We start from the raw sequence: 17,293 nt of genomic DNA, 5'->3' as shown, positions 1-17,293 counted from the left end.
GTTTCTCTGTATAGTCCTGGCTGTCCTGGAACTCACTTTGTAGACCAGGCTGGCCTCGAACTCAGAAATCCGCCTGCCTCTGCCTCCCAAGTGCTGGGACTAAAGGCATGGGCCACCACTGCCCGGAGATAAGGATATTCTTGATTGTCAGGTTCAGGATACTGTAACCATGCACTAGAGGTTCTTTCATGACCTATACTGGGGCTTTTAAACACTTGTTCACATTTTGGCCAGGGTAATGTGTAGGGGATAGGAGGAGAAGAGAAGGTTGCTTTGTGTACTATATACGTAGTTCCTAACACTTCCTCCCACATGCCATGCATGACAATAAAAATGTCTGTAAAAAGTTCTCTGGAAGGTAAATCATGCTCTGCTCACCTCTCCTTCCTTACATCCTATTCTTTTCAGATACGCCAGCGTTAACTTTACTTTTACATAAATATGCTGGAAACATTTCACTAGTTTTACTTATTCTTTCTTTGTTCATTGTTTTTACTGTATCTATTTGAATCTCTTTCTAATTTTCTTCTACATAGCCTAAGTCTCAGTTATATCTACCACCTTTTTTGTTGATCATATAGGCTGAGGCTAGCCTAGGTACTTTGTGTATTCATTCCATCTTTAGTCATTTGAGCATTCTCATTTATAGGACTTCCTACAGAAGACTGAAGGGTTTTCCTTAATGGATCTTAAGCACAAAGACTGAAAACATAAATACTTTGCATGGTTCCTGGCTTCAGTGGATATTTTTCTTCTTTCTCCTCTTCTCTGTTATGTTTTGTTGAGACGTGGTTTTGCTTTGCACCCCTGGCTGGCTTGTACTAGGTAATCCTGCCACAGCTCTCAAGTGCTGGGATTACAGGTGTGAGCCCTTATTGCCAAGTTGGTCTTTTTTTCATATATAAATTAATTATACTTTTAAATTCTTGTATATTGAGATTTTTTTTGTTAAGTATATCTGAGAGTAGTGATAGTTTCCTAGGAACTTTTAATTCAGATAACAGTCAAGCATTTAAATATGGTTTAGGATTTTCTTATTTAAAGGAATGAAATCTTGAAATGTTAGAGTGTTGATAAGATCTTAGTGATGAAAATGAGGCACAAGAATTCCTTTCTAACTTTCCCCTCATGTCCTTTACTTCATGACTTTCCTTTAAGTAAATGTCTAGGTACGTGTAGATAAAGCAGGCTAAAGTGCCTATGCAGCAGAGTCAAGTGTTTTGGTATCTTTGTTAAGTATGAACTGCTTATCAACTCAAGGGAGAAGAGAAATGATGTTTTCTGCTTTGTCCTCCTGCCCTTGCATTCTGAAATCCCCACTGTGACCCTGTGGTGAGAGAGACATATAGCAGTCAGCCTGGGAGGCTGGTGACATGTGTCAGTGTTACTACAGAAAGGTGCTTTGGAGGCCTAGTAACCTCAGTGGAAGGAGAGAACTGATTTGACATGGTTGGCTTCTGACTTCAATGTGTGTCATAGCAGATACATCATGCATGGATATACTCAATAATAATAAAAAAATTTATAAATCACCCTGGCATTCTTAGGAATAATATAATGATACAAAATCACTTCCCTACTCTCTACAAATTTCTCCCTTAATAACTTGAATTTTAATAGTTTCAGAATTTGTGGGTAGTCTGGTGAGTTCTTGTCTGGGTTTATCAAGCTACTGGACAGTTTTATAAGAAAGCCAAGTGGGACTGAAGGTCTTCTTGTCTTTGCAGTAGCTGGTGTTTGGCCTAGCTTTGGTATATGCTGTAATCAGACAAGAGTTGATGATGGTTTTTCTCACCCACTTTAAATTTGTTTTGTGATATAGTCATTATTTTATAAGCCCGTAAAACTAGTACAAAGAAAGAATAAAAGTAATTTTTTGTTTTATTGTTATACTAAAACTTATATTTTATAAAAAGGATTAGTACTTTTTGAAATTTAGATACTAATCATAAACATTGAATAAAGTTATGAGTGATAATATGTAGAAATAATGTGTTGTATAAAATTAAAAATAAGAGGTAAAACTGATCTATGTTTAGAAAGACTATTGCTTACTGTTAAGAAAGAACTGAGAGGAAGCCAGGCAGTGGTGGCGCACACCTTTAATTTCAGCACTTGGGAGGCAGAGGCAGGCGGATTTCTGAGTTTGAGGCCAGCCTGGTCTACAGAGTGAGTTCCAGGACAGCCAGGGCTACACAGAGAAACCCTGTCTCAAAAGAAAAAAAAAAGAACTGGGAGGAAGGATTTGTATTCTGACTACATTTGCTAATCCGAACTTGCTAAAACTGAATTGAACTGGGTTTTTTGTAGTTGTCACATTGAATGCTTTTGTAATGGGTAGTTATTTAAACGAAGTCACACAGGTCTTACAGTGGGTTAGCCTTATTGTAATCAGTGTTGAACAGCATGTGTTCAAGTAACTCATTTTTAAATGGACATGAATTAGCAATGGTGAAAATAGTTTTAAAACATGCCATTGTTTTCTAGTATTTAATGAAAATATAGCAAGTATTATATAAATACTCACATATAGAATAAGTGGTGAGCTTCAGTAATGCAATAGTAATAAATGGTGTGTTTTGGACAAGAAAATACTAAAAATAGTTGTTATTCAAGCAAATTGTTTCTATGTATTTGGTACATAATTTTAAGACTTTGAAATATCAGTATTGCAGATAAGGACATCTCTTTTTTTTCCCCCCTTTCTAAGGTTTTGCGTCCATTCCTCCTTCGTCGAATTAAAGCTGATGTTGAAAAGAGTTTGCCTCCAAAAAAAAGTAAAAATCTATGTGGGTCTTAGCAAAATGCAAAGAGAATGGTATGTATTTGAGATACTTGCTAGTACTGTTTTTCCCGGATTTTCATTTTACAGTCTTTTATTTACCTAATTTGTGTCTTTAGAATTTCTGTGTACTTGATTAGGCTTAACCTGTTAATTCAATGCCCATTAAAAGGTAGGTGGCAGGAGGCAAGTCAGCACAACAGACTGGCTTGCAGTGTGGTTTCTTCTGCCCAGGTGTATTCTGGTGGGGTGTCTTCCTTCTGTTTATTTTGGACAAGTGATAAAAAAAAAACTATTAGTTTAGTTATCCTAAGATTGAGCGATATGCTTCTATTTAATTTTTGCTTGTTTGTTTGTTTGTTTTTCGAGACAGGGTTTCTCTGTGTAGCCCTGGCTGTCCTGGAACTCACTCTGTAGATCAGGCTGGCCTCGAACTCAGAAATCCCCCTGTCTCTATCTCCCAAGTGCTGGGATTAAAGGTGTGCGCCACCACTGCTCGGCGCTTCTGTTTAATTTTGCCCCAAGTTCATAATTTCTGTATTTAAAAAGTACAGCATTTTGCTGGCCAGTCATGGAAGACAAAATAGACAGAATTAAGATCCATGAAACAAACAAAACAAAAAAAATGATGGCTCAAGCTGCAGTACATTTGTTAAAGTGTTTAACATGCACCAAGTCCTGGATTCACACATTTCATGCATCATCACCACATAAGCTGAGAAATACTTTTTTTTTTTTTTTTTGCTTTTGTACAAACATGGGAAACTTTTTAAGTCTCTGTTGTACCAGTTTATTCCTAGACCATTGGAAGCAAATTTCAGGCAATGGTTTTTCAAATTATTAAATATTTTGTGGATGGGGTGGGTGAGGGGATTTATACAATGTGGTAGGCATTAAACAATTTTTCTTTTTAATAGGTATACTCGGATATTAATGAAAGATGTAGACATATTAAACTCAACAGGGAAGATGGACAAAATGAGGCTATTGAACATTTTGATGCAGTTGAGGAAATGCTGCAATCATCCGTATCTCTTCGATGGAGCTGAACCTGCTCCACTGTACACAACAGATATGCATCTAGTTACCAACAGTGGAAAGATGGTGGTGCTAGACAAGCTACTCCCTAAACTGAAAGAACAAGGTATCTATGTTACTGGCATTTAATTGTAAAGTAATGAAAACTTTAAAAATTCTAGAATTAAGAGGATGAAACACAACATTTTGAAATGTCTATTCTAACAGTTTTTAAAGTTGAAATGTTAAATGTTAAAAAAGAACTAAAAATTTTAGCCAAATCCTCTTCCCTTAATTTTAGGCCTAAATTCTTATAGAAATTGGTAAACATGAAGAGTAGTGACCATTTAACTTCATGTAGCTTTCCTAGATATTTCATCTTTTTCATAAGATACCAGGAATGCCTTTCTTACATGTATCCCAGATACTTTGTTAGACAGTGTTGTGTTCCTGATATTTTTCTTTTATGGAGTTTAAGATATTTACTTAAATATTATTTACATGTACTCAAAAGTATTTCTATTTACAGTATTCTGAATTTTTTTGTATGAGAATGTCTGTCTGGATTGTATGTGTATAGGTATAATTCTCCTAGATGAATTGAAATGAATCTTCTTCTTATAGTGGTTTTGCATATTAAAGATAAATAGCAATCCTAAAAGAAACAGATTTCTGTAATATCAAGAGTCCAGTAAGCTTTCAAATTTCTCTAGTTGTGTTTTAAGACAGAGCTTCTCTGTGTATTGTGGCTGCCCTTGAACTCCTTCTAGGTTAGTCTAACCTCAAACTCAGGGATCTACTTGCCTTTGTCTCACTCTTATAGAATTAAGGCATATGCCGCCATTGCCTGGCTTAGGTATGATTTTTCTTAGGTATGATTTTTGAAGGAAAGAAGGCACAGACATCATGACCAAGTTACATGGACAACATAAAATTGGGGCTGGCTTACAGGTTCAGAGGGTCAGTTCATTATCATCATGGTGAGAGCATGGCAGCATCCAGGCAGGCATACTGTAAGAGGAGCTGAGAGTTCTACATTTTCTTTCTTTCTTTCTTTCTTTCTTTCTTTCTTTCTTTCTTTCTTTCTTTCTTTCTTTCTTTCTTTCTTTCTTTCTAATGGAACTTTTTTCTTCTTTTTTTTAAAGACTTATTTACTTATTTATTTTATGTGAGTACATTGTAGTTGTCTTCAGACACACCAGAAGAGCACATCGGATCCCATTACAGATGATTGTGAGTCACCATGTGGTTGCTGGGAATTGAACTCAGAACCTCTGGAAGAGGAGTCAGTGCTCTTAACGACTGAGCTATCTCTCCAACCTGAGAGTTGTACATTTCATCTGAAGGCTAGGAGAAGACTGGCTTCCAGGCAGCTAGGAAGAGGGACACACTTCCTCCAACAAGGCCACACTTTCTAACAGTGCCACTCCCTGGGCCAAGCATATTCAAACCATTACAGATGGTTATGCCAGTAGATGGACCTTGATAATGACAGCCAAAAACACCTTTGGAGTTAGTGAATTGACACATGTTAATCGTCTATTAAGTTAAAATGTGGTTCCCACAATTGGAATACTATGGATTTTAGTGTTGGGGAGTTTAGGGAATCGTGTTTAAAGAAAAAAATGTGCAGTGGTGAAATACAACTTTTAAATATAAATGAGGTAACAGGCTAATGATTCACTCTCCTAAAGCAGACAGGTTTTACCTTAGTATACTGTACACATGACATTCTCTTTTTTTGTTCTGTAATGGAAGATAGGTGGAGAATGGCTGGCCTGGGTATTTATTGATGTCATTGTTATCCTTTTATAGTCAAATAACTAATTTGGAACTTGATGGATAATTTTAGTCTTGTTTAGTGTTAAATTTTTAAATAAAAAATTCTGTGTTAGAAATTTCTGATAATAGGTATTTATGTTCATCAGGTTCAAGAGTACTAATCTTTAGTCAGATGACAAGAGTATTAGACATNTTGGAAGATTATTGCATGTGGAGAAATTATGAGTACTGCAGGTTGGATGGACAGACACCCCATGATGAGAGACAAGTAAGTATGAAAGGGTGGGGAGTTAAAAAGTGAAGTAAGAACTTTATTTTTTATATTCCATTAGTGTGTACCAATTTTTAATATGTTTGTATTATATTGCATCATTATATATTGATTTTTTAAAAAAATATGTATTTTTCTTTTAAAATTTATTTTGTGTGATAGTGTTTAGCCTGAGTGTCTATCTGTACCTTGTATGTGCCTGGTGCCCAAGGAGGCCAGTGGTGGGCATTGGAACCCTGGGGACTAGAGTAACAGATGGTTGTGAGCTGCTACATGGGTGCAGGGGATTGGACTAGGGTCCTCTGAAAGAGCAGCCAGTGCTTTTAACTACTGAGCCATCATATCAGATAAGGATTTATATATGTAGGTTAGTCTGAAATTCAGTGTAGTTAGTATGATCTTGAACTGCCTCTTCCTGCGTGCTGGGATTGATTATAGGTATGTGCTTCCAGGTCCTAGATAAAGTAATTTCCTAAGCCAGGCATGATGGTGTCAACCAGTAGTCCCAGCTGCTTGTAACTTCAGGAGGAGCAGGTGCTTGAGCTAGTGTGGACAATATAAAAATATCCCACCCACCAGTTTTGGTTATGGTGGAGAATACCTTTAAATCCAATATTCAGGAGTCAGGAGGAGGTCTACATATTCAGACCAGCTAGGGCTATGTAGATGGTTTTGAAAGAGAGAGAGAGAGAGAGAGAGAGAGAGAGAGAGAGAGAGAGAGAGAGAGAGAGAGACACCCATCCCATAACAAATATAACAACAGCACTTGGGAGGCAGAGGCAGGTGGATTTCTGTGTTCGAGGCCAGACTGGTCTACAAAGTGAGTTCAAGGACAGCCAGGGCTACACAGAGAAACCCTGTCTCAAAAATACAAAAAACCCAACCAAACAAAAAACAAACCCCTAACCCCCCCTCCCCAAAAGAACAAAAAACCAAATACAACAAAAATTTCTAACACTTGTTATTTTATTTCCATAGGACTCCATCAATGCATATAATGAACCAAATAGCACAAAGTTTGTATTTATGCTAAGCACACGTGCTGGTGGTCTGGGTATCAATCTTGCAACTGCTGATGTAGTAATTTTGTATGATTCAGATTGGAATCCTCAAGTTGATCTTCAGGCTATGGACCCCTAGTGCGCACCACGATGTACAACGTCCACAAGCATATGATTCAGATTGGAATCCTCAAGTTGATCTTCAGGCTATGGACCCCTAGTGCGCACCACGATGTACAACGTCCACAAGCATATGATTCAGATTGGAATCCTCAAGTTGATCTTCAGGCTATGGTAAGAGATGAACAAGTAAATACTGTGTGTGCTTAATAGACGTGTTCATTTTATAAATATCCTGATTTTACCTACTAGAACTTTCTTTTAATTAAAAAAAATTTAGTTATTTAGAAAGTATGTTAACACATTTCTGCCTAATGTATAAGTGGAGGCCAGAGGACAACTCGGGAGTTCTCTTTCCATTATCTGTTTTCCAGGAATTTACTCAGGTCATTGGGCTTAGGCAGCAAGTTCTTTACTTAATCATCTTCTCAGCTCACAGTCTTCTTTATTTTTAAAAGCTATATAGTATTTTAATCTTTTATTTTGGTCATTTACATCTCCCATTGCCCCTGCTTGCTCTTCTTAAATTCATCCTAATACATCTCTCCCTTCTCAAACCCTCCCTGATCCCCCCAAAAAGGAATCAAGTGATTCTAATTATTGCACATATGTATATAAAAAAAGAAAAAAAATCTCATCCCATAACAAATATAACAACAGCACTTGGAGGCAAAGGCAGGCATTTCTGAGTTTGAGGCCAGCCTGGTCTACAAAGTGAGTTCCAGAACAGCCAGGGCTACACAGAGAAACCCTGTCTCCAAACAAACAAACAAAAACTGAACCCCCCTCCCCCCCAAAAAAACCCAAAGAACAAAAAACCAAATATTACAAAAAATATAGGCCATATATATATATATATATATATATATATGGCCTTCTACTGGAGCAAGGGCAATTTGCCAGTGTTTATACCCAAAGAAAAAAAGATTCTCCCTTCACCCAGTAACAGTTACTTGCCAGGAACTCCTTGGCTAGGGAAATGGGTCTCAGCAGCTGGAATTTTGAGGGGCTTGATTTTGTGCAAGTAACCACAACTGCTGTGGGTAAGTGCCTACAATAGGCATGTTTTATATTCCTCTCCAGTCTCTGGCTCTTAGATTCTTTCTCCCACCATTTTCTCTCACCTTTTTTGATGTGTTAGAGAACCTTTTGAATGTGGTGGGAGGTTGATGAAGATGTCTCATTTCAAATTGAGTTCTCACTGTCACTTAATAGAATTTTATTTCTTTTGATCTAATAGGTCTGTAAAAGTATTTTGAATACTCTGGTGAATGAGCTTGTCAATAAATGAGTGTAGTTGTGTTTTAAGAGAAAAGGGAAATCAGTTTGTAAGTTGGTAGTTCATCTGCCACTTGGGATGCCTAAAATTTATGCCCATTTTGAGAGTGTCTGGCCAAATGAGGAAATTGACTTTAAAGCTGAAGAAATTGAGGATCTACAAACTAATGTGGATTGTACAAATTCTGACTGTTGACTTAAAGTATTGGGTGTTTGTAAGTGCAATTTCAAATTATCTGCACTAGTCACTTTTTCTTTTATTCCTTTTTTTTTATTAAGGCATTTCTTATTATATATTTTCTTCATTTACATTTCGAATGCTATCCTCAAAGCCCCCTCTACCCTCTTCCCGCCCTGTTCCCCTACCCACCCACTCCTGCTTCCTGGCCCTGGCATTCCCCTGTACTGGGGCATATGATTTTCACAATACCAAGGGCCTCTCCTCCCATTCAAGACTAGGCCATTGTCTTGAGACACAGCTCTGGAGAGTGTGCTTAGTTCAAATTGTTTTTCCTCCTATAGACTTTTTCTCACACTCTTTGTAAGGATGGTAAGGGAAACTGATAAATTATTAGAATTAAGGTGTTTTAAAAACTATTTAACTGTTCTGCTGCATGTACACCCACCTGCCAGAAGAGGGCATCTGATCCCTATGTGGTTGCTGGGAATTGAAATGGGAACCTTTTAAAAGCAGCCAGTACTCTTAACCACTGAGCCATCTGACCAGCTCCATAAATAAGGTGTTTTGTTGGAACATAGTTTGAATTTACCAGAAGTTAAACAGAATTAGCATTCAAAATAATTTGATTGAGTAATATTTGAATATGATTTTTATATCATTTGTGAAGGACATTTTTTCATAGTTTTTATTTTCCTAATGAGTGACAAGATTTCATTAATTTGATGAAGAACAAGATTTTGAAACTAAAATCAAGAGAAAGAAATGATTATCAAACTGATATATTACAGTTTTGCCTGTTAGATAGTATCATATTTTTGTTACTCATGCAGTTGGCTTTGTCTATTAAAAAACTGATTTTCTTTAGGTTTAGGAAGCTTTCTTTGTATTTAATTTGATTAAATCTGAGAATTTAAGAACTATTCATGTAACATGAATCCATAGTATAGGTGTTATATTTAATGAATATTTTAATTTTGCTTCTCAGTGTACATATTTCTTTATTCACTTTTTAATTATATTCAAAATAACATGGTAATTTAATTCTAGGACCGTGCCCATAGAATTGGACAAAGGAAGACTGTCCGAGTGTTTTGCTTTATAACTGATAATACTGTGGAAGAAAGAATAGTGGAACGCGCCGAGATGAAACTCAGACTGGACTCAATAGTAATTCAACAAGGTGAGACCGAGAGCTTTAAATAATTCCCTTGGTTGCATGTTTCAGTCTGATGCCCTAGGGGAGGTTTTTAAGCACCTGGAGTCCAGCTAACAGCCAAGAAAGAAGGTTTATATTCCAGATATTTTAAGCTTTAATTTTGTCACTAAGTTAATGAGTTTTGAACTTCATACTTCACTGAAGTGGAAATAAAAGTAATACTTAGTTTTTAAGAATTAATGGGATAATATATAAAATATGTGACATTCAACATAGCGTATATTAAATTGAATTGTGATTTATAAGCACTGAGGATACTGAAGAAAAAGTATATTACTTTTTCTTATCCGGAACTATTTACTAAGTGACTGTCAGATGCTAGGCATTGGACCAAAGTTACTATTTTGAAGGAACTTTAGAATTTAGTAGGAAGGAAACTCTTAACTATAGCTGTAGAACTTTATTTGGCTCAGTTGAAGGAAACTTCCAAGTTCCTATACCAGGTCAACTTTTAGAAGAGATTTTTTGCTTATATTTGTGAAAACACAAATTAAGATTGGCTAAATTCCTACCAGTTGATCAAACTAAATTTTCAAAAGCTTTTGAGTTTGTTATATCTAGATACTTTCTTTTGTTATTTTAAAAATCAATCAATCAATGAATTTAGCCGGGCAGTGGTGGTGCACACCTTTAACCCCAGCACTTGGGAGGCAGAGGCAGGCGGATTTCTGAGTTTGAGGTCAGCCTGATCTACAGAGTAGTTCCAGCTAGGGTTAGGGTTACACAGAGAAACTGTCTCGGAAAGGAAAAAAAAAATCAATGAATAATTGAAATGGTCTCATTGTGTAGCCCTGACTGGTTTAGAATTTGCTAAGTGGACTGGGCTGAACCTTCAACTCATATACTGCCTCTGCTTTTCCAATATTGGGGTTAAAGGCATATGTTCTTATATAAAATCTAAACATAATGGGAAAGATAATCAATAACATCCCTCTGATAGGAAGGATTTCTTATGTTTATAAGGTTTAGATATGTTAAAACTTGTGAGGTTTTCTCTTCTCTTCTCTTCTCTTCTCTTCTCTTCTCTTCTCTTCTCTTCTTTTGTTTGTTTGCTCTTGAAACAGGGTCTCACTATATATAGCTGTGGCTGTCCTGTAACTCACTATATAGTTCATGAAGGCTGGCCTTGAGCTCACAGATAAATGCCTGCTTCTGTCTCTTGAGTTCTGGGATTAAATGTGTCTGCCACTGCGCCCAGCTACTTGATTTTCAAATATCTCAAATACTGTATTCTTCAAAGAACATTTTATTGAGCCAATGTACAATAGGTAATACATAATGTGTAAGCTTTAGAAATATTTAAAAAGTTACACAGCTGAAAATATGGCATTAAATTTAATGAGTTTGATTGTTTGTAAATTAACAGTAAACAGAAATAGGTAAATTTTCTAATTTAATTTTTTAAGTTTACAGTAAAATAAATTCAAATTAATATAATGTTGTGTGTAAAGTTAAAAACATGCTACTTTCTTTCAACTAGGTTTGCCAAGCTGCCAACAACTACCTGTCTTTTCTTTCCCCTCCTGCCCACCTTAGCTCCATGGATAGAAAACACATAATATAATTGCTAGGCTTTTATCAGCAAATCTATTTCGGCCAACCACCTGTCAGGCCGCTGGTTCTGGTTGCCCTAAGACCTTACATGGCTGTTGCATCCTCCTCCTTCCAAAGCCTGGCTGAAAGACCTCCTCCTTCCCTGTGTTCTTTCTCTTCCTCTTGGGACACAGAAATCCCACCTTTTTCCTTTTGTCCAGCATTCTGCCTTCTTTATTGACACAATCAAGAACCAATTAGGGAATCAGATTTTAGTTTACTCTCTTCCCCCTACAATATAATACAAGACAATCTTTTTTTTTTCCCCCTCAGGGAGGCTTGTAGATCAGAACCTGAACTAAATTGGGAAAGATGAAATGCTTCAAATGATTCGACATGGTGCCACACATGTGTTTGCTTCAAAAGAAAGTGAAATCACTGATGAGGATATTGATGGTATTTTAGAACGAGGTGCAAAGAAGGTAAGGTGCATAGTAAATGATAGTGTTTTGTAACAAATAGTTTATGAAGAAACTGACGACCTGACTATGACTGTATGGTTAAGGAGGTCTTTTTAATTGTAGATATGAGAGAGAGAACAGCCAGTGGCATCTGGAGGAGTCCAGAGCAGAGAAAGAAGTAGACTGAACATGATCAGCAGAGCATATGTGGCCAGGCTGGGGAAGCAGCAGAGAGAGGGTAGAGAAATAGTGAAAATAGCAGGAACAACGGGGAGAATAGTGAAACTAGCCAGGCTATAGCAGGATGAACAGTTGGCAGGGGAAGCCCAAGAGTTAGATGAGGTTTAGGTAAGGGATGAGAGGAAAAGGGCTAGGATGGTAGGGTGGCAGCATGGACTTTGAAATGGATAACAGGTACTCATGGTACTGGGGGAGCCTGGAGGCCAGCATGGGCTTTGATAGATAGGTAGAATGGTGCCAATGGTAGAGAGGCTGTCAGAGGCAAGGGCAATGACTCCCTTTGGGAGGCAACTGGCTTGACAAGTTTCTGAGGAAAACTGGCTTTGGTCTAGCTGCCAAGAATCCTCCTATAGTCCAGGTTGATGTAGTTTCTAGATATTTGGACTGCCTTTTGGATTTGAGGAATTAAAGAGTTTCCTTTGAATCTGACAGTTCAGTCCAAAACTATTTGAGAAAAATACTTCCTCTGTGAATCACCAATTTCTTTTCTATAAAAGAAACCAAGTGTTTGTATACCATAAAGGAGTCTTTTTTTTTTTTTTAAACTAATTTTTTGTCTATGGGTACTTGTCTGTGCATCACGAGTGTGCCTTTTGCCCAATGAGGCCAGAAGAGGGCACTAAATCCCTTGGAACTGGAGTTAAATAGAGTTGTGAGTTGCCTTGTGAATTGAACCAGGTTGTCTGGAAGAACAACCGTTCTTAACTCTTGAGCCATCTTTCTAGTTTTATTTTGACTACAGGTCTTAAGATTATTTTGCTCTCAATTTAAGAAGACTTTTTTTTTTCTATGTAGACTGCAGAAATGAATGAAAAGCTCTCCAAGATGGGTGAAAGCTCACTTAGAAACTTTACGATGGATACAGAGTCCAGTGTTTATAACTTTGAAGGAGAAGACTATAGAGAAAAACAAAAGGTACTTATTTCAGAATGAAGTTTTACTGAAAACTTGGAATCCTGCGTTAGTTTATCCACATCTTAGGTTTTTCATAGTCTATTGTTGTAGCTTGCAATCTCTGATTTATTTTTTTCCCTTGCTTATTTACTTAGGGGTGTGTGTGTGTGTGATCTTAATATGGCCCTGGGTGGCCTTCCTTGATTTATATCTGAGACTGCTTTGAACTCTTGTAATCCCTTGTTTCTAGGTTCGTCCTTAGTGTTGCCATTATGGATGTGTGCCACTAAGCTAGTTTTGGAGTATTTTTAATTTATTCAATAAAGTTCACTGTATACTATTACTGAAAGTATTCTTGTATAGTGTGTCATTTGGAATATTTGAAAGTAAACTAAATGGCAATAAAAAGGCCACAGGCTATTTTTCTTGGAACTTGAATTAATTGGTAATTAAAATGGTTTAGTTTTAGTAGATGTATTTGCTACTATAGAAATTGTCAAATGCTGTATAGAAGAAATACTTGTCATTTTTCTTATCATTTAGACAAGTATTGAACATAGTTTTTTAAACAAAACTATGTCTAATTTTTCTACTTATTTGGGTTGTAGCATAAATTCTGTAGTATTTATTGTGTATTAATTACATAGTACTAAAAAATCATAGTATGCACCTTTGTAGAATTTTTAGTTTAGTACTTCATCATTATATTTTTATTTATAAGTCACTGTAGATAATTTATTGCTGTGTATAATGAAATTAATGATTGGAATGTTTTTCCCATCTCCTAGATTGCATTCACAGAGTGGATTGAACCACCAAAAAGAGAAAGAAAAGCCAACTATGCTGTTGATGCATATTTCAGGGAAGCTCTCCGTGTTAGTGAGCCTAAAGCACCCAAGGTAAGGGGACAGCATGGAAACATTTAAATATGTGGTATGTAAGGTTGTGCTTTCTCACATTTTTACAACAAAATAAAATTGAGAATTATGTTTTGTGTTATTTTTGAATTGGTTTAATTTTTTTTGTTTGTTTTTGTTTTTGGTTTTTTGGTTTTTTGAGACAGGGTTTCTCTATGTAGCCCTGGCTGTCCTGGAACTCACTTTGTAGACCAGACTGGCCTCGAACTCAGAAATCCACCTGCCTCTGCATCCCAAGTGCTGGGATTAAAGGTGTGCGCCACCACTACCCAGCTGAATTTTGATTGTCAGTTCATTTCTATTTAAAGGTGAATTCTCCTTGGAGATTGGTTGTTATGGTTTAGGAAATGACTTAGGAAGTGTGAGTTTTTGTGTATTTTTGTTTTTTAATGGACAATACTGTTTTTATTTTTCTTTAGGCACCTCGACCTCCAAAACAACCAAATGTTCAGGATTTCCAGTTCTTTCCTCCGGGTTTATGTGAATTACTGGAAAAAGAAATTCTGTATTACAGGAAAACTATTGGGTATAAGGTGATTGAAATTCTTCTCTTTGCATTTTCTTCTCAGACCACAAGGGCAAAGCTACTACTTAATTGACTTTTAACTAATTTGAACCTAGTAGGGAATACTGTTGCTTGCTATACGCTAGAATATGAACTTTCTGAGTTTTCATTAAAGAAAAAATTTCATGAGTAATACTTTTTAAAGATGTAATATATTGGAAATTAAATAAAATGGTTAATCCCATGGGTATATTAAAACTATAATGTTAATATGTTAAGAATTTATTAAGCCCCTTAAAATTTACCAATTGATGGCATTGAAAAACATCTGCTAGGTACCTCGGAGTCCTGATCTACCCAATGCAGCACAGGCACAGAAAGAAGAACAGCTAAAAATTGATGAAGCAGAGCCCCTCAATGATGAGGAGTTAGAGGAAAAAGAGAAGCTTCTGACACAGGTATAACCTTTGATTAACACGAAGTTACTTTGTAAAGTACTGTTTTAGGTTTGTTGAATCCTACATAAGTGCACATTTCTGCTTTCAAAGAGAATGGTTGGGCTGACTGTGTAACCTGGTACTGGGTACTTCCCTAGCATATGTGGTATTCTAGGGCCAGTCTCCAGCTAGGAGAAGTAAGAGGCAGGATAAGTAAACATGGGCTAGCCTGGACACATGCTGCTGGATTGGACTGTCATTACTAGTTGAGGTTGTAGTTAGGTACTGGGTATTCTTTAGAACTTATTTTTAGTATTGCCAGCTTTCTGGTCTTTTCCAAGTTATTCGTTTTTTTTTTTTTTTTTTTTTAAGATTTATTTATTATATATAAGTACACTGTAGCTGTCTTCAGACCCCCCCAGAAGAGGGCATTAGATCTCCTTACAGATGGTTATAAGCCACCATGTGGTTGCTGGGATTTGAACTCAGGACCTCTGAAAGAGCAGTCAGTGCTCTTAACCGCTGAGCCATCCCTCCAGCCTTTCCAAGTTACTCTAAATTACAAATTTCTACTTGGTACTTAGTTTAAAATGTAAAAAAAATTATGTATTCATTGTCCTTGGTACTGTGTTACATGAAAAGTACATTGACACCAAAATTATACATTGTATGTTGAGCACATTCGTCCCCATAGACTTCATTCTCCCACTCCTCCTCTTGGTCTTCTTTGTTTGTCTATTCCTGTACGCATGTCTTTTGGGTGTGTGTGTGTGTATGTGTGTGTGTGTGTATAGAGAGAGGGAGGGGAGAGATTTTAAGTGTCAGCATAAAATCTAGATGCAACAAATGAGAGAAAACATACAGTGTCTGGGGCTGGCTTCATTCACTTTGTAAGATTATCTCCAGCTGCTTCCATTTTCCTGTAAACAATGTAACTATTTTTTACAGCTCAAAAAAGTTTCTACACACTGCTTATACTATATTTTCTTTATTCCTCTGTTGTTGGACAACTGGATTGGTCCCATAATTTAGCTCTTGAGAATGATTGCTAAATATACATTGATGTGCATAGTGTCCCAGATATATTGACTTGGAGTCTTTTGGGTAATAGAACTGTCATATGGTGGACTGGAGAGATGGCTAAGAGGTTAAGCCACTTGTTCTTGCAGAAGATTAGGGTTTGATTTACTGCCCCTACCTGGCACCTTGGAAATGTCAACTAGTTCCAGGACACACAAGATATAGAAATGTATTCAACAATTACATACATAAAATTAAACAAGTCAAAAAACTGCCATAGAGACTTTTATAATGGTTTTACTAGCTTAAGTATCTACTAGAAGCATATAATGGATCATTTTTGTTCACATCATTGGCAATATTTGATATTTTTTTCCTGAGTGCCATTAAATAAAATACAATTACAGTGCCATTTTAATTTGTATTTCTCTGATGGATAGTAAAATTGGATAGTTTATATATGTTTGTTAGCCATTTGTATTGATTTTCGTTTATTACTCATTTGTATTTCATTTTCTGTAAGCTACTTTTGTATTTCCTTAGCCTGTTCCTTATAGGGTTCTTTAAGTTCAGTTTAATTTTGTGGAGTTCTTTGTTGATATTAACCCTCTGTCAGATGTATTCTGCTTAGTATTTTTGAAACATTGCTTGGGATTCAAACCTTTGAGAATCTGGTCTTTAACCTACCCTTTTAAAAAAATTAAATTTATTTGACAGTTTCATACACACACCTTACCCTTTAAAAAAAAATTAAATTTGACAGTTTCACACACACACAATGCACTCTTGACAACTCTTGCTCCTCAACATCTCTCTCTATTCCCACCACTGTAAACCCTTCCCCAGTCCCATTGTTGCGAACCACTGAGTTTTTAGTCAGATTTATCTGTGTGAGTATGCGTGTGGAGCTGTCCATTAGATAGAGCATGGTAGTCTCATCAGTGGCTCCACAACTGAACATATCTGCTCCCCTTGTCTTAGCATCCGTCAGTGGCCACTAGTTCCCCCATTTGTAGGTAGGTCCCTATGAGCCTCTGCTCCATCCATAATTGAATACCAACAGAAACTGCTATTAGTTTGTGATTATAGTGGCTGTTTATACCCAGAAGGGAAGCATTTCACAACGTCTTTCTTGTCTGGCTTGTATATCCTGTCTTCTTTTCTTTGATAGTCCCTGCCCCAGTGTATATCACTTCTGTCTGATACATGCATGCATGAGATGCTAGCCAGCAGGAGGGAAGCATCTAGTTAAATTCCAGCTTGAGTCCTATCTGCAGCCAATTGTATGTTGTCTCCAGCAGGAGGGCCTTACATCTAATCTAGTTCTGGTGGGCAACCAGGAATACTGGCAGTAGTATTACCATTTTAGGGTCTCTGGAGCCTTCCTAATCAACAACTTAAAGGAGGTGACCCACACCTGGCAATGGGAGTTTTGTTTAATCCTCATCGGGCTTGGCTGCAGGTACATGCTGTACCTTCTCACTGACTCTTTTAAAATTCATATAGAGTAGTAGGTTTCAATATGACTTTTTACATCTTTAGTTTTGGTTAGCCCTGTCACCTTCCATTTTCTCGTTTCTTCTGTCCCCTTTCCATTTTATCTTTACCACCCCAGTGTATCCTTCCCACTTACACATC

General features: G+C 36.8%; 1 protein-coding gene across 1 annotated transcript in view; it reads left to right on the top strand.

The window, feature by feature from the left end:
* The window catches only part of Smarca5 (SWI/SNF related, matrix associated, actin dependent regulator of chromatin, subfamily a, member 5), a 40,520-nt gene that overhangs the window by 16,358 nt on the left and 6,869 nt on the right, over positions 1 to 17,293 (top strand). The window contains 11 exon segments of the mRNA XM_029480715.1: positions 2,711 to 2,775; positions 2,777 to 2,818; positions 3,700 to 3,926; positions 5,728 to 5,849; positions 6,831 to 6,983; positions 9,480 to 9,612; positions 11,515 to 11,663; positions 12,678 to 12,797; positions 13,565 to 13,675; positions 14,113 to 14,226; positions 14,534 to 14,656. Coding sequence (XP_029336575.1) covers positions 2,711 to 2,775; positions 2,777 to 2,818; positions 3,700 to 3,926; positions 5,728 to 5,849; positions 6,831 to 6,983; positions 9,480 to 9,612; positions 11,515 to 11,663; positions 12,678 to 12,797; positions 13,565 to 13,675; positions 14,113 to 14,226; positions 14,534 to 14,656 — 1,359 coding nt within the window.

The sequence above is a fragment of the Mus caroli genome, chromosome 8 (assembly GCF_900094665.2).
Source record: "Mus caroli chromosome 8, CAROLI_EIJ_v1.1, whole genome shotgun sequence".
Taxonomy (NCBI): domain Eukaryota; kingdom Metazoa; phylum Chordata; class Mammalia; order Rodentia; family Muridae; genus Mus; species Mus caroli.
The sequence above is the reverse complement of the archived record's forward strand: the minus strand, read 5'-3'. Positions and strand labels throughout refer to the sequence as shown.